The 14,793-nt window shown below is 40.9% G+C and overlaps 2 protein-coding genes and 1 long non-coding RNA gene across 3 annotated transcripts in view; 1 reads left to right on the top strand and 2 right to left on the bottom strand.

Moving 5' to 3' along the window:
- The window catches only part of LOC116041422, a 21,746-nt gene extending 17,534 nt beyond the window's left edge, over positions 1-4,212 (top strand). Inside the window, exon 3 of the long non-coding RNA XR_004102947.1 lies at positions 4,201-4,212. This is a non-coding gene — a long non-coding RNA (uncharacterized LOC116041422). The remainder of the gene's footprint in view (positions 1-4,200) is intronic.
- The window catches only part of spra (sepiapterin reductase a), a 27,881-nt gene extending 16,761 nt beyond the window's left edge, over positions 1-11,120 (bottom strand). Inside the window, exons 1-2 of the mRNA XM_031287310.2 lie at positions 11,110-11,120; positions 7,621-7,623 (exon numbers count right to left, since the gene is read on the bottom strand). The gene's annotated coding sequence lies outside the window, so the exon portion shown is untranslated. The remainder of the gene's footprint in view (positions 1-7,620; positions 7,624-11,109) is intronic.
- The window catches only part of LOC116041393 (excitatory amino acid transporter 1-like), a 16,130-nt gene extending 1,337 nt beyond the window's left edge, over positions 1-14,793 (bottom strand). Inside the window, exons 1-9 of the mRNA XM_031287286.2 lie at positions 14,525-14,793; positions 11,025-11,167; positions 10,753-10,890; positions 8,290-8,494; positions 8,153-8,195; positions 4,876-5,156; positions 4,557-4,790; positions 1,248-1,442; positions 1,015-1,149 (exon numbers count right to left, since the gene is read on the bottom strand). Coding sequence (XP_031143146.1) covers positions 1,015-1,149; positions 1,248-1,442; positions 4,557-4,790; positions 4,876-5,156; positions 8,153-8,195; positions 8,290-8,494; positions 10,753-10,890; positions 11,025-11,163 — 1,370 coding nt within the window. The 5' untranslated portion in view covers positions 11,164-11,167; positions 14,525-14,793. The remainder of the gene's footprint in view (positions 1-1,014; positions 1,150-1,247; positions 1,443-4,556; positions 4,791-4,875; positions 5,157-8,152; positions 8,196-8,289; positions 8,495-10,752; positions 10,891-11,024; positions 11,168-14,524) is intronic.

The raw sequence follows: 14,793 nt of genomic DNA, 5'->3' as shown, positions 1-14,793 counted from the left end.
TAATTTGGGAAACCTAATTATGTTTCTATGTTAAAACTCATTGCAGAAAATATTCAATACAAAAGGGAAGATGTAGAACAAGACTCCAGGGAGAGAGGAGAAGTGTGTCACTAGGTGGTAGTAGATACAGATCTGCTTTTGACCTTTAAGATGACAGAGATGATTTATGTAGGGATGTAAGTTAAAGTTACAGCACTTCACAAAGCAATGTGTCACACACACACACACACACACACACACACACTAGAGCTTAGATCGGGCCCAAAAAAATCAAGCCCGACCCTACCCGAGCCCGTGCACGTTGTGTCCGAGCCCGGCCCGGCCCGACACATGAACTGTAATTATGAGCCTGAGACCGATTTAAACCCGACAATTTTTTAATACGTGGGCCGTTATAACTGACGTTCTCAACTACAATTCCGAGTTGTTTGAACTACAGAAATCTGTTTAGAATTATCTTAATGAATAATGCAACAAGAATGGAATGGATCGCAAATGGATCAGAATGAAGAAACGTAAAAAAAAACTCGACCCTAGCTCTCTCAGCTGAATAGTGTGGGTAACAGATCAAGGCACCAACATAATCAAATCCGTGGAACCATATAGGAGACTTTCTTGTCTCCATCACCTAATTAATAGTACTGTCCTTCGCCACGGTCTGCATGCTGACGCACTGGCCGACAACAGTGCTGCAGATGGGGGAGACACGATGTAGCACAGTTTACCTCACACTCAAGTCAGTGCAGGACATACACCCAGAGCTACTGGAGAAGCTGGAGAGGCATAGCTTGCTCCCCACCGAATAAGGCTAATAAAGTAATGATTAAAAAAACACAAATGCTTGATCAAGGGCCCGGCCCGGCCCGATCATAGCGGCGTAAAATATCAGGTCCGGTTCGGGCTCGTGCAGAGAATCTAAACTCTAACACACACACACACACACACACACACACACACACACACTTGTGTTTGGATGAATGTTATAATTCACATATAATCCAGAAAGCTACTCACAGGAACCAATCAACTGCAATGATTAAAGTGATGTCATCAGTAGGAAGTCCAACAGAGGTCAGTACAATCACCATGGTGACCAGGCCTGCCTGAGGGATGCCAGCAGCTCCAATACTGGCTGCAGTTGCTGTGATACTTGGTTGAAGAGAAGCAGATGATGCTGTTACTGCTGTTTTTTTAATAATTGATAACAGCATAAGCATGATCTATTATTATCCTATTTTGTTCCTTACCTGATGGTGATGATCTGACCAAAGTTCATCTCCATATTGTTGACCTGGGCAATGAAGATGGCTGCCAGTGCCTCATACAGAGCTGTTCCATCCATGTTGATGGTGGCACCCACAGGCAGCACGAAACGTGTGATTCTCTTATCAATTTTGTTGTTCTCCTCCAGACATTTAAAGGTGACAGGCAGGGTGGCTGAGCTGAGAGATGAAAGAATGGAAACAGGTTATAAAAAAACAGTTAAAAGGATCAGTCTTGCATTTTGGGAAATATGTTTCAGAGGTGGAAATAATGAATCACTTTGCTGTTTCTGTCAGAACAAAACATTCATAGCAACTATATGACCTCCCGGTAACGCTAACTTGGTAATACAGCACCGTAAAGAAAAGATCTTTACGACAGCAGGTGTGGTAAAATCATTTCCACTTTTGTCCAAAGCAGCCGCTAGAATCAACACAAATTGAAAGTACAAATAGCCACTTTAAGTTTAGGCAACAAAAATACATAGGGTAAGCAAAACATTACGGATTGGCTTAAAATGAGTCACATAATACTTAAATGAGGACGTAACATGACGTCACAGACTTCATTGGGTAAGAGACCATGATCCGTAAAACTCGGTTAATATCAAACAGTGACAGTGACTTATGGTTTCACACGGGACAACAACCCCAGTCTTCTGAATCAAAGTGCTGTGTTTGTTTGACCTATCTACCCCAACCTGCCTCCTCCTTACGTGATGTTCTCTTAGGCTACATTTACATTACTACATTTTGGTTTGAGTTTTGAGCCAAAAGTGATCTCCATGCACACAAGTGTTTTCAGCTCCAGTAGAAGAACTAATCTCCGTTTAAACTAACACACTCAAACCACATATCTCATCAACATTCTCGTATGCTGGGCGTGCGCGTGCGGGTAAACAGGAGGCAGCAGGTATACTCCGTCCCTTGCTGGCAGTTGCCATAGTAACGTTAGGAGCTTAATCTCAGAGAACGAAAAGACCCAATCGGGCAGCGAAACATTGGCGTCAGTGTCGGTGACGCAAAGTTTGAGGCCGTTGAGACTGCAACACAACCCCGCAGATTCCAAACTTTTTAGATTTAGAAGTGTTTTCAAATGTCTCCGGTTTAGGGGCTCTGAAACGCCAGAGCAGTGGGAATGCGAGGTGTAAACGTAGCAAAAGATATTCGTTTTCAAACCAAAACGTAGCATTGTAAATTTAGCCTTTGTCACCTCACTTCTTTGTTTGCTGCTCTTTTGATAATTACTACAGCCACGAGAAGTAGCTGCCTAACAACCCCCCCCCCCGTGCTCATGTTGTTTGACTTCCTGCACTGTGTTTTCTCGTACCTTTCGTCTAGATGTTCTGCCTGTTTCTAGTGCTCAGTTTTCTAATGCTCCTGTTTTTCCCTGTTTTTGAAATTCCTGCCTGCTTTACTTGGACTGTAAGTTGTTGTTTTTTTATAATTAAATCATTGAAAATGTCCCTGCTAACTCCTCGTCTCTTCTTCTGTGTTTGGGACCAAACCTGCAATTCCTGAAACCGTTACAATAACCCCCTCAGGACCATCTGTTTCTGCCAGTCTTTCAACCGATGTCTCCGCTTAACTGGGGTAACGTCTGCGTGCATCATCTCTTTTTAAACAAGGCTGGCCAAAATGTCACCTTGAGCTTGGAGTTGTGTGATCCGTTTTCAAAGTGTGAGTCTGTTGATGTGTTGGGTTCTGTTGTTATTTTATAGTCTGGTGCTGGTTGTACTTAATATAACTTGCCGATCTGTCGAGCGTAATTGTGGCTTAACTTTATTCTGCCTAGCTGGCATTAATGCTTTAACCACTGGTTGAAAAATCTGCCTTATCATGTTGTAGAACAAAGTTATTGTTGCTGTCACAACAATTAACTAAATTACCAGACCGTCCTCACCCAGAAAACAGCCGTATAGGTTGACTGTGCAAGAAGCTCATAACGACCCATAATTACATTTCTTGTTAGACCTTTTGTGGCTGTAATAAGTATAAGAAGAGCAAACAAAGAAGCGAGGTGACGAAGAATAAGAGCGCCCCGCATAAGGAGGCAGGTTGGGGTGGATGGGTCAAACAAAGACCAGACTTTCACTGAGGAGCCCGGGGTTCAGGCTGTTTGCACGAAATGGAACCAGCCGATCTGTTGTGCGTAATCGTGGCTTGACAGTGTGTAACATCACTCCAGATAGAGACTGCAGATGGACAGATACATGCTGCCTTCAGATAGCTGTAAAGAGAGTCACCAATGTAAAGGAAAGGCCTTCAGTTGATAGTTACATGTTGAAAAGAATCTGTCCCAGGGCCTGCAAGATATTGTAGCAATAACTTCCCTACCAAAAACAGCCTAGACCACAACATGACATCAAGTCATCAGACATTAAATACATTTTTTGTCTTTCCAATTTATAACCCAAGTCAGCGCCTATGTCCTGAAGCCATGTGCTGTTTTATTTATAGGGACATGCACCAATTGAGTGTTATTACCTCTATAAAGGAGGTTATGTTTTCTGATCAGTTCGTCTATCTGTCAGCAGGATTACGCATAACTACTGGCCCGATTTTCAAAATTAAATTTTTGGTGAAATGGTATAGCATGGGCCAAGGAAAACCCCTTTACATATTGGAGCAGATCCCAATCACGGGGCGGATAAACACATTATTTTTCACTTTTGTTAACATTGCAAGAAAAGGCATTGTACTGCATTCACTTGGTGTTGGAATAATCAGAAAGATTAGTTCTTGACTTGGAAAATTCACACTGCATTAACATTGTTAGATAAGGCATGCCTTGGCAGAGGTCTGCGCTGTGCCATTCTAGTTGAAACTACTAAATTCAGAAGCCTGCCACTGCCACATTGAGAGTGGTGTGATGTTAAAATCGTTCAAATAGGAACAACAGGTCATTCCTCGCAGGCATTCAGAAATAAATAAATAGTATAAATAATGAAAAAAGAAAGCTTGAGAAAGAAGTTCAAACCATATTCACATTCACACCTTGTACGTAGCCCTCATAATTATGATGTCCAAAAGTTGTGGGGGCCCTGTTCGACAACTAGATTGACAACTTGAAACATACTCGCACTTTTAGCAAACAGAACGGATTTGGGTAGTTCAATGGCCTGTTTTTAACTTTTGACTGAGCTAGAATAGCTGTTTTCACTTGCTCCCAGTCTTCAATCAACCTAAATGTGTGTTTGGCCACAAACAAGCATAGTTCCCGAAATGCTTGACTGTTTTACGGAATAATTGTGATTTATTTGTTGAAGTGTGGTAGTGTTGGAAACGACTCACCTGGAGGAGGTCCCCAGGGCTGTTATCAGAGCTTGCAGAATCCCAGCAATGAAGACAAAGGGGTTTTGTCGCGTGATGGCAAAATAAAGGGTGGGAAGAATAATAACTCCATGGATCAGTAAGCCAATGATTACTGTGATGGTATACATGCCCAATTGGCCGCCCATCTCTGTCAGATCATCCATCTCCACAATTTTTCCTGCAATCAGGAACAGAATACCAATAGGAGCATACCTGCGAGGAGGAGAGGAGCAGCGAGTTATTGGAGATAAGTATGACGGGAACAGAAAATCACCTTTCACTGAAATTAAAGTCCTACCACATGATGATGGCAACCAGACGCATGATGGCTTCGTTGAGGCCGTCGAAGAAATCCCTCAGGAGCTGGCCCTGCTCCTTCATGTTGCCAATTATTAGACCAAAGCACATGGAGAAGACCACCAGCCCGAGGGCATTGACCCCGTTCACCTGACCTGGCACTGGGATCACTTCCTCCCGGGTGATCTCCATGACCTCCAGGGTGCCATTGGTCGAGTTGAAGAGGGAGTCATTCACTGTCACAGTCACATGGACTACTCGCTTTCCATATTTGGTTTTGAACTGGAGAATGAAAGAATTAAAGGATCGATTTTATACTAGTGGACCTTGACAGAGCTGAAACAGACCACTGGCCCAATGTCAACCGCCACAATCAAATGTCCTCAAATGGCACTATCAGGTCAAAACATTTCTTCGACCAACAGATATAGTATTTTTTCAAAACTATTTGCTGTTTGTTATTTAATTATTTATTTTTTTTTATTTTTTTATTTATTCATGGTTCCCAGATGATTAATCTCTATGTTATTAGTAACCCAATAACCTTATATCTAGCACCACTCTATTCATAAGAGATTGAAAAGTTTTGATGACGTTGATGGAGTTTTAGTTCAGTACATATTATCAACCAGTTACTACAGTCTTACTGTTTAAGAGAGTCTGAATCTGGCCAATTATGTAAAATGAATTCAAAAGTGAAAGTTGAATCAGGAAAACTGTGGCAGTGTGTTGTTTGTTGACTATTATCTAAACTTTGCTAGTCAAGTTAGCCGGCTCATATGCTGTAGCTAGAATCATTCTTATGGTGAAAATGTGAACCTACATCAAACATGCTAACTCTTTTGTGATGGCATATCATTACCAGAGTTCAAGTCAAGTCAAGTCAAGTTTATTTCATAAAAATGGAAATTACAGTGCTCATGCCTGCCTTAATGCCCATAAAAAATAGAGCATAAATACACTACAATAAATACAATATACAATACAATACAATACATAATTACAGTGCAGAAATTATAAAAATGCTTGAGCCCAGCTATATGTATTTTGTACATAGAGTTTTGCACTCAAATTGGAGTAGCTTTGTGCATGTGCAAATGTTTAACCCCCTTTATTTAGCAACAACAATGAAACATAGCTGTACGGATCTATATACTTATATTACCAACTGGATCAAATGACTATGTCTAATGATAAAGATGTTGCTTGTTGTGGGAATCTCAGGCAGACACATAGTTCTGTTGGCCCCACGTTGCCAAATGACTAAGTGCAGTTTTTAGCTTTAGTTTTCCTTGCTAAACCATATGCACACCAAACCAAGAAGCATAGTGTTTATTATGCAGAGAAATTGGTGTAGCCTACTGTTACACCCCTATTATCAGCATGTCTCCCTGTATCTTACACCAACACGATCCATTCCTTACAGAGATGTGAAATGTGCATCAGGAGTGAAATCAAGCCAACATGTTGTGACTTGCTAGCTATCTAACTGAGAATAGACTGAGAATATCAAGACTGTAATGGGTAAGGAAATCTGCATTGTATAAAGGGGTGGATTGGTCAAGCGTCTACACCTCAGCATCTGAGTGTGTAACAGGGGGTGAGAGAGAGCAAAAAAGGTAAGGGGAGGGAGACAAAGACAGAGTTTTAGAACACATTGGCTTTGGGTTCAAGTTGGGTTCAGGTTGAAAAATGTTTTGAGCTGTCAGGCCTTAGCTGAGCTGGGGCCTACATGAATCTGGTAGGGTCAGTCAAGGCCCAAATGTCAGGCCCATTGAAGTATTCTACCCCTGGCCTCTACACAATCCAATCTGTTATTTTGTGGGGTAAATGAACACTGCAGGGGCTAGGTTGGGGACCACTATTCCCAACATTTGTGGTCCAAGGCACCCCCACACAGCCCTGTTAGATAACTCACATAAATTCCCAATGTATGTTCCAAATGTATAACACTACTCATTATATTGTTAATTATTTCATACTTGTTAAACTGAAAAATGTAGGTTGGTTAGCACAGCAATCAAACTACTACTGCCACTACTACTACTACTAGAGTAAAGTTGAATGTTTCAACCACACATTCATTACTTTTAGCTAACAATTTCAACTGTTAGTAAGTGTTTTTAGCGAATCATTGGAACTGTTTAGTCATCTCTTTTAGCTTTTTATTTCTACCATTTATCCATTACTTTTAGCTAACCATTTCTGCCGCTTATGCAATACTTTAAAGGTACACTGTGTAGTGTTTTAAGTATTTTATTAGCTAAAATCAATGTCTTCATTCATAAATATGTCCTCATTGGTGTAAAATTACCTCTGCCTTACATTGGACGGGTAAGTCCAAGGAGGCTTCCATGTTGTTGCAAAAGTTTGAAAAACTATAATCGCTGAGAGGAACATAAAGCACTAGCAACGCTTTTTCGTTCAGAGCCAGTGTCACGTTACTGAAACCCGCTGAAACGGAGAAGGAGATCAGTGAGGCGCTTGTCACCGCCCCGGCACATTTGAAAGCCTGCACTGCACCTTAGTTCATAATGGAGGATCGTACTTATGCCGAGCCACAGGAGAAGGAATCCTCGTCGCCAAGAAAGCGAAAAAGGGAATTAAAAAGGCAACGTGACTGGCGAATTCAAAACACGAGGGTAAACATCGGGGTAGCCTTTCCCCAGTGGAAAGAGCTAATGAAGGAGAGAGACTTTCAAGTTGAAGTTGCTGGCTTTCTTCTCAACAGGTAAGTCAATGTTACGGTCTAAATTACAAGGGTAATTACTTATACATGTTCACACTAATGATTCAATGTACTTTGCAGTTTGTTTGAAATAACAAACCTCATCACCCGAAAGAAAACTCGATGAATAGCTTCTTGGTACATAACGGCTACCGTAGTTGCAAGAGCACTATTCGTTTGAATGCAAAATACAATTTCACCGCTAGATGGGAGAAATTCCTACACAGTGTACCTTTAAGCTAACTATTTCAAATGTTTAGTCAATGCTTTGAGGTATCTGTTGCTAACTAGTTTTCACACTCTTTTACATAACTGCAACATGTACTGTTCAGGTGTTACAGCTGGTATATTATAAGTCATATTTTTTTTAAATTAGCTGAGCTACTCCACAATCTTTCCACATACCCCCTGGCAACAGCAGAAGTACCCCCTGAGGTACAAGTACCACTGGTTGGGAATTACTGGGCTGCTTGTCAAAAGATTGCCTATATAAGATTTCATGGATAAAAAGTACTGCAAATTTACTATTCATATTCATTAAAAAGCTTACCTGCTGTGTGCAGGCTTGGACCAAGTTTGGTGGAAACATATTTCTGAAATGAGAAATTACACACGTTAAGAGATTATGTTGGCCAGTTCCAGTCAAACTTTGTGAATAGGCTATTATTATTGTTCTGTGCAGGCTACCTGATCAGATCTAAGAAGGCATCAGCAGGACTGATTTGCTCTATTTTCTGCTGCTTTCCAAACTCTACTTTTGATCCTTTTCCTGGGTGGATGATGAGGACGATTAAGATACCAATGAAGACTGCGATAAAGGTTGTGGTCATGTAGTAAATCACAGCTCTCATGCCCATCTTTCCTGAGGCTTTGCTGTCCAAAGCTGCCATTCCTAAAAGACAGAGGGTGGAAATGCAGTTGATATCCGGGTATTAAGACATATCAAAAAATTCTTACCAACATTAGATAAGTGGTGTAGCCAGACCACTCCAGCGCTGACACAGTGCTGTTGAATTAGGTCTGGCAATCGAGACATATTCCCCCAGCTGATCACATAAGGTAGCTATTCACAGAGCTAAAAACTAAAAACAAATTCCTTTCTATTGATGACCTAGGTCTCTTGAGCTTGCCTGTTTACACACTCCATTAAGATCAGAGGACAGAAGATGACTACGATTCCCAAGGTGCATTTCAGTAGAAACAGCCGGTCAATAAACCCAACAACTCCCTATGTGCATCTTACTGTAAGCTAAACCTAGCTTCTGTTCAACTAACCTCCTTACCAAAGGCTAATGTTATTTCTCGGCAATTGACCATGTTCAGATTTAATTAGCAAGTATAACAAGTGTATTTAAAAGCTCATTTAAACATTTGACCTAAATAGCCCCAGTTATGTTTCAGCTTTTCAGAAATATCAATGAAAGAAACTCTGTACAGAAACACAAAGTGACTAGTGGAAAAGAAGCTGACCTGGACGTGAAGAGAGACTTCAGCTCTCTCTACCATGCAGTCAGTGTCAGCCAGACATTGTTGAGATAAGATATTAATGAAATGTAAATTTTACCAGAGATAGTTAAAGGGAGCATTTAAAGTCTGGACTGATGACTAAATGGCCGACTGTATGAAGACTGTATGAGGTCAATGTTGGGCCGGCGGTGAGCATATGTCGCTCTAGTTTATGCAGTGTGTCCCGCACGGTCGCACCGTTGGCACAAGTCATCCCTTATCGACTTTTTTTTCAGCATGTTGAATCAGCATTTAACATGTTGTCGGGGAGAGGAATCACTCTGATTGGCTGTTCGGCTTATGTCAGTCTATGTTGCACACACAGAAGGTTTTTCTCATTGTTATCGTTATTTCATCTGATCATTCCAATACACGATAGGGCTGTCTTTAGCCAAAATGACGTTTGAATATTCCTTCCAAAAAAACAAATAGGTTTGAACAATTTGAATATCTATTTTTGCGCATTATGTGCAAAAGAGGGCAAACCAATACAACATAAACATGTATTTTAAAAAGATCTACAAACTTACGTTACATGTCCTATCCCGTGAAACTTGATTTAAAGTCTGTAAACCTGTGACTCGGCCTGAGTCGGCCTGAGTCGGCCTGAGTCGGCCATCGCTGCTGGTTCTTTCATGTCCTTTTGGTTTCTGGACCTTAAGTCTCAGCACTGCCTTTATAAATTAGTTTGCTGCAAACATGAGAATAGACCCGGTGCAGTTAGAGTCCACAAGGATAAAGCACCTTCTGTAATTGGTTAGAACCAAGTCTCTGTAACTGAATCAGTGGGAATCTCTTCATCACCAAGATGGGGGTGAGGTTGGCCTCCTCTTTACTGGGTTGTAAACCTGAATGACCTCCCCATGAACCACCTCTACTGAGCTCTCATTCTTTCCCAGCACCAAGCAAGCCCTTTTTTCTTTACATGAGACACTGTTGATCTTTTCACATTTTGACATATACTAATTACCATAGCTCAGGTTTGGGCCTCTCATGTATAACTACTCTATTCGAGTCACAGAGATAAGCATCAGAGTTTCCTAAAAATAAATACCAAGCAATGTTTGGAAGGTATTTTCAGAATCCTCAAAGACTCTTGTAACCCTCTGGATCATTGTCATGATAAAATATTTTTTTTTAACTGTTTTCCAAGTTGCAGTTCCTTTTCCAGAAATGACTTGTCTCCTTACTCAATTTGTACAACAAGTATTATTATTTCTGTTGGTATATGTTGAAGTTACTTTCTGATATTTTATATATTTATAAAAAAGAATGCGTTAATATTTTGCTTGTGTTTTACAAAAAGAGCATGGACACATGTAGTTCCCAGCTACCTGGATAAGAAAATACAGTCACAACTGTACAGATGGTATTAGTCCAAGTAGCCTTTATGTTACTTGGTAGCCTAACAAACAGATCAGATCTCAAATCTGAATTTTTGTCAGACCCATATTTGCTAAGGGTTAGGGGTTTTTTTCTATGCAGTGCAGTGCCTGATGGAGACATGACGCTGAAGTGACAACTGACCAATCACATGAACATAAAAGACTACTGATGAGAAACTGAATCATAACTCGGAGAATACAGAACAAAGTGAATGTTAAGTCCTATATCCAACGTATGACATACAGTAATGTGTTGTACCTGTTATTAGACTGGAGACCAGTAAGGGGAGAACAAGCATCTGAAGCATTCTCATTAACAGCTCTCCAGGGAAAGAGAAGTACTTCATTTCTCGATAGGTCATCTTATACGGGCGGAGCGCAAATCCCAGACCAATACCTGTAGGGAGAATGACAACGTGGGCCTGTGCATTAAATATATGTGTCTCCAAGTCAAAGTCTTGTCAATGCAATGGAGACACAGACTAAATGAAATCTGAGACATTTCCATTTAGCTTGCAGAGGCATACACACCTACAATAACTGCTCCAACTGTAAAGAGCACAAAGGCATTCTTCTTGAGGAAAGCCTGGACATCCTCTTTGGAAATCTCCTCTACTTTCCTCTTTGCCTTCATTGTACGTATGTGAATGCTTTCCCGGAATCGCTGCATCCTTCTGTAGTAAACCAAAACATGTCCATTAGTGCAATATAATATGTGTGTAGACTTACCAGCAGGCTGGTCAATTCACGTCAAGAAGAGAGTGTATCAAGGTTCTAGTTTTAAAGGATGGGTTTGGATATTTTCAAGTTTGCCTTAACACAATACTCACATGTCCATATGTACATGGGCTGCGTTCAAATGGTGCCACTGTTTCGGTGGACTGTTTTTTAAACCTAATTCCTGCCTCTGGAAAAGTGTGCAGAGCTCTTTGCTTGACATAATTGGTCAGAACCATTAAAACACATAAAGGAAAGCCTAGAACTGATATTGTGACCAAATGCAAAGCTTGGTTCGCACTTCCTACTGTACTCCCAGTTGTATTGACAGTCAGGTTTTGCAGAGTTTGGAAAAAGTATATCCATAATCTGATGGACAGTGGATCCCACGGTCACAAGGGGGCACTAGTCTTTTTCTGTCTGCCATTCACTCTCTTTTGGAATTCGTGACTTCTAGTTTCCCATAATTCGACAATGCGTTGTGCCCATAGCGGAATGTGACCTATTTGCTAAATTATTTTTCATGAATCGCTACAAATTTTGGACTGGAGTGTTTTTTTTCAGTCTGTGTTTATCCGATCCCGTTGGACATTGCAGATAATAATACAGATGTTATTTTTGGTTACTAACAACATGCTCTGACTCTATGTGAGGGACATGAGGACTGTCTAGTTAGCCCCTGCTCTAGGGTTACCATGAGAATGGGTAAAATTCGGGACAGGGGAGTTGGGGATGGGCGTGGTCACGTGGCCAGGGTGGGTGTTGCCGAGTTCTGTGTTGTCGGTAACGCACCATAACCCCTTTCCTGCCTTTTCCATCACCTGACCTTCCCTGCCCACCTGTTTTCCATTTACCTAGTCTGGATCAACAAAAGTACATCTCCAGAAAAAAGCCTGACATCCGATGTATCTAACTGAGAAGTTTTGGGACTGATTAGCGGGGACTGCTATGGACAAAGTAACACACAGCGATACACTTGTAAGAGCAAATTATGTTTTATGTACGTTGTATGTGTGTTTATGTATGTTTATGATTGTATCCAGCTAATTTAAATACCTCAGGGTACTGTATTATGTGAACAGTTAACCTAATTTAATATTTTATATTGGGTTTTCTTTTGCGGGGTGCAAATGTTCCACCAAAACAAGTTTCTTCCCAAGACTATTTTGCAGAGGCACAGTCGCTGTGTCCGGAACTCAGCACCGCCCAAAACAATTGTGATTGGTTTAAAGAAATGCAAACAACCCAAAGCGTTTTTTTCTCCTATCCTGGAATGTATCTGTGGTGGAGCCAGACCTTATGCTGAATTCCATTTACCTCGAAAGTCTGAAGCCGTAGCTGGGAATGACGTCACACCCGAGTTGACTGCGTTCCAGTACAACAGGTCGCAATAACCATGGGGTTTGCTCTAGCCAGGTTAGCCGTTGTTAGCAATACCAGTTGATAACTATGTATTACACTGTATTTCATGCATACAAACACTTCAGCAACATGTCCACAGATAGAAGTTGGACAATACTGTGTGTATGACCGGTTTAATGAGACACAAATAAGAGAGAAGTGCTAATAAAAAAATGTATATTACTACTGCTTTCACTACTGTTGATGCACGGAGCAGCCATGTTGGATTTTGAGGTCGGCTTTGCTCGGGGGAACTGTGAGGTTCTTTGACTTTCAGAGTTGGAAATCCGACTTCAAGGGGTATTCCATTTGAAATGTCCAACTTGGATCTCAGAAATTCTGACTTCCAAGTTCAAATGGAACGCACCATTACTCCACAGCACTGTGGAGATAGGTCTAGCAATTCTAGCAATGCCATTTCCCTAATTAGCCCTGCAATACATATACCAGCCCTCTTTCTCCAGTCAGTTGCCAGTTTTGTCAATGTTTCTACATGCCATTGCGTTTTAAGCCATCTGAATCTGTACCCCGTTACCTGGACCTGCAACCTGAACCTAAACCCTTTGTCCTTAAATCTGTACCTGCCTTCCCGACCTTTTGCCTGATCCACAGACTAATGATTCGTTGCCTAACCCCTTTGGATGTGTTTGCCTGTTCGGACTGCCTTCTGGTTTTGACCCTTGCCTGCCTTATGATTTTGCGTGTAATACACGTATTTACCTCCATTTTGTCATTAAACCTCTGAACTGTATCAGTCTGCCTAGCTGATTGCATTTGGGTCCTATCCCTGCTGGCCCGCTTACACCAGACATGACACTGTGTGTGGGGAGTGTGTGTGTGTATGAGTGTGTATGACACCTCAGCCTCGGCTTAAGTTCAGAACAGGTCATGAACTCAAGCTGTTTTTTCTGAGCAGATACATTTAATCGATTTCCTTTAAGTGATCAAAAAAGGAAAAAGGAGAATGATGAGACATGTAGCTTTCCACATGACATAATTCACAGATAGAGTAGAAGAGTTTTTGTGTGTGTGTGGAGCCCATTTTACTATCCCATACTGTAGATCAGCAGGAAACATAGAATGTTGTACTAAAATGACTGTAACTTTGGAGGATACCTACTTTCTTTTTCTAACTGAGACTGCTGAAGCCTTGTATTAACTTCAGCAGAACTTAAGAAAGTGTTTTTGCTCAGAATACGTTGTGTAGATATTGTCCCCCAATCTCTAACATGAAAGTCTCATTGAAAAGGGATCTCTTCACAGCTAGTATGAACAGGAAAAAATAACTTTTATACGTACATATGGGCATGTGAGGACTCTTTTAACAATGACTTAAAAAAATCGGAACCCAAATTTATTGTGTGCAACAGCCTTTTATATGAAACCAACATTGATCAAATAAAGTTGTTTGGCATTGAATCTCAGGTTAGAAAATAAGACAATATTAAGATGTCATTATAAATTCGCTGGAGGTCTCGAATGCTAAAGCAGTCTTTTATTAATGTATAACAGTAGTAATCACTCTGCTATAAATGTTCTATTTATGTTCAATTCAGCCTCACTTACCTTCAGTGGTTTCCAGTTATGATAATTTTGGCTTGCCCAGATTTTGAAATATTTGCTTTGGAGAATGTCATTTTGTCCTTTTTCTGCGCACTACAAATGAAATTCTGTTCACCAAAACTTCAAATCTATATGTCTTTGATCCTTTGATATCTATGTTTTCACCTTTACTTTTTAGACTCATATTTCTTTCTCCTTTCAATTGAAAGAGTCAACTAAAAATGTTATCAAAAAACTCACTCCTTAGCTAAATGTAAACTTTGTCATCTCCTTATCTAATACCACTTAAAATAACTAGTACCCCCATACATTTTAAAGCAGAACAGAAAAAGAGCTTATTTGTCACCTACCTTCTCAGACCAATATTTGTTATTCAGTTCTCAGTTAAGAGCTCTTCGGTGTTGTAGTTGAACCTGGCAGGCCTGTGAAGCAGCAGCGGAGCAGGGCACTAAAACTTCTGAGAATCAGGAGAACAGAGTGACTGGAAGATGGAGCTCTAACATGAAGCACTCGGAGTGTGTGGGAAAGAGGGCTCTCATGGAGCTCTTGTAATTGGAAAACAAGGGAGGGGAGACATCCAGAAGAGAGACAGAGAGAGGGAGGGAGGGAGACTAAGAGC

This window comes from Sander lucioperca, chromosome 14 (assembly GCF_008315115.2).
Source record: "Sander lucioperca isolate FBNREF2018 chromosome 14, SLUC_FBN_1.2, whole genome shotgun sequence".
NCBI classification, from domain to species: Eukaryota; Metazoa; Chordata; class Actinopteri; order Perciformes; family Percidae; genus Sander; species Sander lucioperca.
The sequence above is the reverse complement of the archived record's forward strand: the minus strand, read 5'-3'. Positions and strand labels throughout refer to the sequence as shown.